This window comes from Mangifera indica, chromosome 5 (assembly GCF_011075055.1).
Source record: "Mangifera indica cultivar Alphonso chromosome 5, CATAS_Mindica_2.1, whole genome shotgun sequence".
Taxonomy (NCBI): Eukaryota; Viridiplantae; Streptophyta; class Magnoliopsida; order Sapindales; family Anacardiaceae; genus Mangifera; species Mangifera indica.
This window is the reverse complement of record NC_058141.1, coordinates 16,028,083-16,033,670: the sequence shown is the minus strand read 5'-3', so window position 1 is coordinate 16,033,670 and position 5,588 is coordinate 16,028,083. Positions and strand designations below refer to the sequence as shown.

The window sequence follows — 5,588 nt, the reverse complement described above, 5'->3', positions numbered from 1 at the left end:
AGCAACTAGCTGATTGTTTTTACAATACATCTCTGCACAGATTTCATTTTTATTACATAATTGCATCCTCAAGAGATCAGTACGTAACATTTATAAAGGACATATTTGCACTTGCAAAAATGTGCATATATAGCCTGCGGATTTTAACTCGCCAAATATAATCATACCAAAGTTGTCTAATATGCTTCTTAAATTAAATAATCTGGATTGACAATAATAATGTGAGATTTACGGTTTACTTAACTCAAAATACAAGACACATTGTTTTATCCGATGAAAGTCGTCGTTAAAAGAGGAAGATGAGTCACCGGATTCAGGTTCCAATAGGGATTCTGAATTCAGAAAGCATGACACAATCAACTATTTCTGTATTCTATAAACCGTGCTTTGATCATGTGAAATTGAATCAACTAAGTTGATGTAAAATTGATGTTTTTGAGATCTATGTGATGACTTGTGTTATTTGTTTGGATTGCCATTCTGATCTGGCACGGACTATCTCAGCCTTATCAGCTTGCATTCGAAGTAGATGTGTGTATTTCAAGTCTGCAATGCGATTGTTGGAATTATTGTTGGGGTCTCCAGTGACGCTGGCTGTTGAGCTTGTCAAGGACTCCAACAAATTTGATTGGCGACACTCACGTCGATACTCCAGGGTCATGCTTGTCATATTGTAATCTTTTAATACATGTATTGGAACACTCTGCAGATAACATCTAACTTAGCCATTATTGAAAACCTGCTGTTGCATTATAAGTGAAGTGAGATTCAACTTCGAAGAATTACCTCTAAAATCCATCCAATGTATTTGACATTGTTTACATGCTGATTGGCATCCATGTCATTCCATCTTGGCTGAACAACAAGAGAGCATTAGTTTATGAAATGAAGCAGCAAACAGCATTGATTTTTCAATATGAAAGTAGTCTTGTACTTACAGCTAAACCAGATCGAATTCTCTCTGCAGTTTCATCAGTTAGCTTGTCAATTTTCCCAACATCATTTTGTTCTTTTGCAATTGCAACTCTGTCTAGGTAAAACGGAAACACTTCTTGCTTTACTTGTTCAGGAATCTTTGATAACCTCCTTGTTTCTCTGTTCATGGTCACCCAGGTGCTACATTGGAACAATACTAATTAGGCATTTACCAAGTAAGAATAAGATTCATTGTTGGAACTGGACTATTAGTAGCCGCATATGTGGCGCACCTTGTTGCCCTTGTTATTATTTCCTGGGTATGATAATCTCGGATAATCCAGTCCCTGCGCATGGCATTCTTTCCTGAAGAATCAACCCAAGTATCTATCTCCACAACATCTCCCCTGTCAAATTCATTTGTTATGTCAAATTAATTGTCATGTTTGATTGAGCATAGTGGGAGAAAATATACCAGCAGCTATATCTCTGCACTTGAATGTTGATGCGAGTGACGACCCAGATGAGTTTTCGAAGACTCATCTCTCGGGTAGCGCCAAACCCGTTCCCAGCTAGTCCCGAGCCCGTTACATGATTCAGAGCAGTCTCCTACATTCGTTGCATACACATATTAATCAACTTTCAAACTTCATTAAGCGCTTTTAATTAAGTAATGATGAGGAAATGAATGATAAACAAACCTGAAGGAGATTCAAGAGTGTTTCCATAGTGGCAGTTTTATCTGGTCCAATTTCATATGATCTTATAATGAAGGTTTGTCTATACATAAACCTATCACCTACAAACCTTCCAAGCAAACATGCATGAAGGGGTGCCTTAGAAACCCTTTGTTTAAGTAGCAGCTGATGATGAGTCTCTTCGTTATGGTGAATTCCGTTCACCTTTTTTCCTTTCATCATGTCTAGACCATTTGGATTACTGGCACTTGCTATCAACAAATGCCTTCCATGTTTCCGTCTTATCAAATTCCCTGATGAACAAAGCCCCACTTTGGCCGTCGCCATGGGCTTAATCTTCTTCTCTTCCTTGAATAATTCTCTGGAAAGGATGATCTTACATGCCACGGATGTCATTTGATATGGGGATGATTCAACTAGCTTTTAATAATTAGTACACAACAACATTAATTTAAGCCAATCAAATCCTGAATTTTCAAGTTTCAGTTGGTGTAACCACTTATTCAGAAACGCCTAAGAAAGCGGAAGTTCTGTCTTAAAAACTTGAGGTGAAAAATAAAAAAAAAATAATTACAACAGGGAGGAGACGAAATTGCAGTTGAACCACTTTGATGGGTGGGGGAGAAATGGAGAGGTCTCAGTAGATAGCTTATACGAAAATCTGGAGGAATTTAAATGGATCTGCAAAGTGATTGGGTTGGTTATCTGTACGCTAACTCTCCTGACAAGGATAATCAGAGTGTGACAAATACTATAAGATAAGCAGTAATGAAGAACATGGTTATAACTTTTACCTAGCACACTATGAAAACCCCTGTAAATCGAGCAATGGAAAATGAAGAATTTTTATTTTCATCTCTATGCTTGCAGATTTAGCTGAATGGTTCTCTTTATTTTAAAATATATATTTCTACAGCTTAATTTACTTGTTTATTTCTAATTGAAGATCCTATTGACATGCTAAGTGTAAGTATTAATCGGATAATTAATGAGAATCTGAATAAGAAATAAATTCTAGGCTGAAACAACCCATAGTACAATTTGAATGTTCAAACTAGTTAATATTATCAATTCTGAATTCCAAAAGCTACACCTCCGGTCCTCCATGAGATAAATGGCTAAATTTGGGGACCATACTAGCAATGTTAATCAATTTGGGTGTCTGCAAAAATATGAAATAATGAATAATAAAAGGGTAATTAATTAAATTAGCCAATTTAGGGAGTTTACAGATTCTTTTCAATACTTTAGGAATTAGACAGAGATATAGGCATTAGAATATAGGTAGACAATTTTGCCCCTTCGACAGGGTTTATTGATCGGGAGTCCACGATTGCACCATCCAACGGTACACACAACTTCTGTCTTGACAGCCATAAACCGTTTTCTTCAACAATCAGTTACCCTGGTATGCCTTATCTTCTTCCTGGTTCTGTCTCTTTCAACCAGAACCCACCGAAATAAAACGGCAGCTACAGCAGATTAAATCCTAAAGATGCGTCGTCTTTGGAATTTGCTCACTCACGTTCATTCGGTAGCTGGGTATTGATATCTTTCCCCTTCTTTCTTTATATATTTTCAATTAAAACGCTAAATTTCTTTTCTCAAGCTAACATTTGATCGTAATTTTTGCAGGCCAGTTTTGATGTTATTATACCCCTTGTAAGTGACCGTATGGATTTATTTGTTCTTTATTTCTTTTATATTTTTATCTAGCTAGTGATCAGATGTTTGATTTCTTTTAATTTCTTTGTGTGTGTGTTGATATATATTAGATATGCATCAGTTTTAGCCATAGAAAGCCCGTCGAAAGTGGATGATAAGCAGTGGCTTTCTTATTGGATCTTGTATTCATTTATAACTCTTGCGGAGATGTTACTCCAGTCAGTTTTAGAGTGGTAAGATGAATTAAATTTGAATTCAAAACAAACTTGTTGAGATGAACGTAAATCATATCACAAAATGGTTAACTTCATTGGTTGTTCTGAATTTCAGGATACCAATTTGGTACACAGTGAAGTTCATATTCACAATATGGTTGGTTCTACCACAGTTCAGGGGAGCAGCTTATATTTATGATAGGTTTGTAAGACAGCACATAAAGCAGAACACAGGGAGGAAAGTTCACTTCCATTACTGATCTCCTGTTAGCAATGGCAAGGGCAAGAAAAAGTTTGTGGACTTCATTGTCCCAAAGAAAGTCTATGAGTTATCATAAGAAGATGCATTGGAAGTATGCATAGAATTTTTATTTATAATAATATTGTTAGTTCCTAGAGGGTTAATTTTGATATGTGATTGGCGTGTAAAGAATGTATGAGAGTGCAAGTAAGCTTAAGAAAAAACAACTAGGATTTAAGTAGAATTTTGTAATGAAATGTGGATAATGTGAATGTGGAGTGGACAGGGAGAGCATGAGGCATACTAAAGGGGAGCATCCTAAGTAGCCGGTCATGTGTGAATTAGTTGAATTTGATTTCTTGTTTTGGTGGTTTGTGTAATGTTAAACTTTGAACCCGTGTATAATAAGTTAATTGCTTTTATTTCTTAAAGGGTTTTTTATGATGTTTGTATCAAGTTAATCAAGAATTACAACTACAATCTTTCATTATGATGAATACATGTCACCAACAATGGAATCCTTGATAATAAGTTAACCTACTTACCTACCATCAAATTTTTATTTTTGTATCCTCTATTCTTTTAAGATATAAGAATATTACAAGTATAGTTGATCAAGTAAGGAATAACTATATATATATATATATATATATATATATATATATATATATATATATATATATACTTTTACTTGAATTGAATTATTCTTTTCATAATTAATTGAGAGTTATTTTTTTAACTAGTTAAGTTTCAACTAACCATACAAAATAAAAAAAAATCTTGAGTTTAATAACTGTTTCTGTAACCATTATATATATATATATATATATATATATATATATATATATATATATATATATGTGTGTGTGTGTGTGTGTGTGTGTGTGTGTGTGTGTGTGTTGAATTGAATTTGCATCGTATTTCTTGTAATTGTTAAAAGGCCAAACGACTATTTCCCACCCAAGGTTTGATGAATTCTCAAGTTTTCATCCTTTAATTATAGAAACACTAAATACCCACCTATGGTCGGTTAGATTTAACAAAACCCTAACGGTGGTAAATTTAATCTCATTTTCCCCCCTAAAAGTTTAAAAACTAACATTTTTTCCCTAAGCTAAGTTTGAAAAAATCGCATTTCCCCCCTAGGGTTTATTTCCAAACCCTTTCACTTTCTTCGGCGCCATCACCGGCCGTCTTCCCCTCCTGATGGTTTCTCTTCCACCGACGGCCGCCCTAAACTCTTGCACTACTCATCCAACGCAGAGATAAGTCATCTGGGAAGAGAAATCGTCTTCCCAGACGACTTATCTGACGACGACGATCGCAACTTTCTTCATTGTAGTTGGAAGATGAAGATGAAGATTAAGCCTGATCGCAGTTGGAAGATGAAGACGACGACGACTGGGAAGACGAAGAACTTCGTCTTCCTCGACAAAGTTCTTCGTCTTCCATGGCTTCTCCGACTCCGATGGGAGGTCCAAATGGGAGGAAAGAGATCGCCAGAAGGAGAGGATGCTTCAGGAGGGAGAGACCGTCGGCAATGTCGTCGGAGATGTCGCCGGAGATTTCAAAAAGAAACCCTAGGGTGAAATTGCGATTTTTTAAAACTTAGGCTGGAGGAAAATTTTAATTTTTAAAGTTTAGGGGGGCAAAATAGATTCTATTTAAGTTTATTTTTAATATTATAAAGAAAATGATGATTTTACCCTTGCTACCGTTAGGGTTTTGTTAAATCTAACCAACTATGGGTGGGTGTTTGGTGTTTCCATAGTTAAAGGGTGGAAACTTGACAAATCATCAAATCTTGGGTGGGAAATAGTCGTTTGGCCTTGTTAAAAACAGGGATCTTGATTC

General features: G+C 35.7%; 2 protein-coding genes across 2 annotated transcripts; one reads left to right on the top strand and one right to left on the bottom strand.

Annotated features, from left to right (window-relative positions):
* Positions 1–225: 225 nt before the first annotated feature.
* On the bottom strand, positions 226–2,021 carry LOC123217660 (palmitoyl-acyl carrier protein thioesterase, chloroplastic-like). The gene is made up of 6 exons (XM_044638751.1): positions 1,617–2,021; positions 1,391–1,524; positions 1,209–1,322; positions 939–1,116; positions 787–855; positions 226–703 (listed from the first exon to the last, which is right to left on the bottom strand). The coding sequence occupies exons 1-6, from the start codon at positions 2,007–2,009 to the stop codon at positions 443–445; spliced, it is 1,149 nt and encodes a 382-aa protein (XP_044494686.1). The 5' UTR covers positions 2,010–2,021; the 3' UTR covers positions 226–442.
* Positions 2,022–2,949: 928 nt separating this feature from the next.
* LOC123215839 (HVA22-like protein e) lies at positions 2,950–4,165 on the top strand. Its single transcript, XM_044636096.1, has 4 exons — positions 2,950–3,155; positions 3,249–3,275; positions 3,389–3,511; positions 3,609–4,165. Exons 1-4 carry the CDS (start codon positions 3,109–3,111, stop codon positions 3,751–3,753), a joined length of 342 nt encoding a protein of 113 aa, XP_044492031.1. The 5' UTR covers positions 2,950–3,108; the 3' UTR covers positions 3,754–4,165.
* Positions 4,166–5,588: the final 1,423 nt, after the last annotated feature.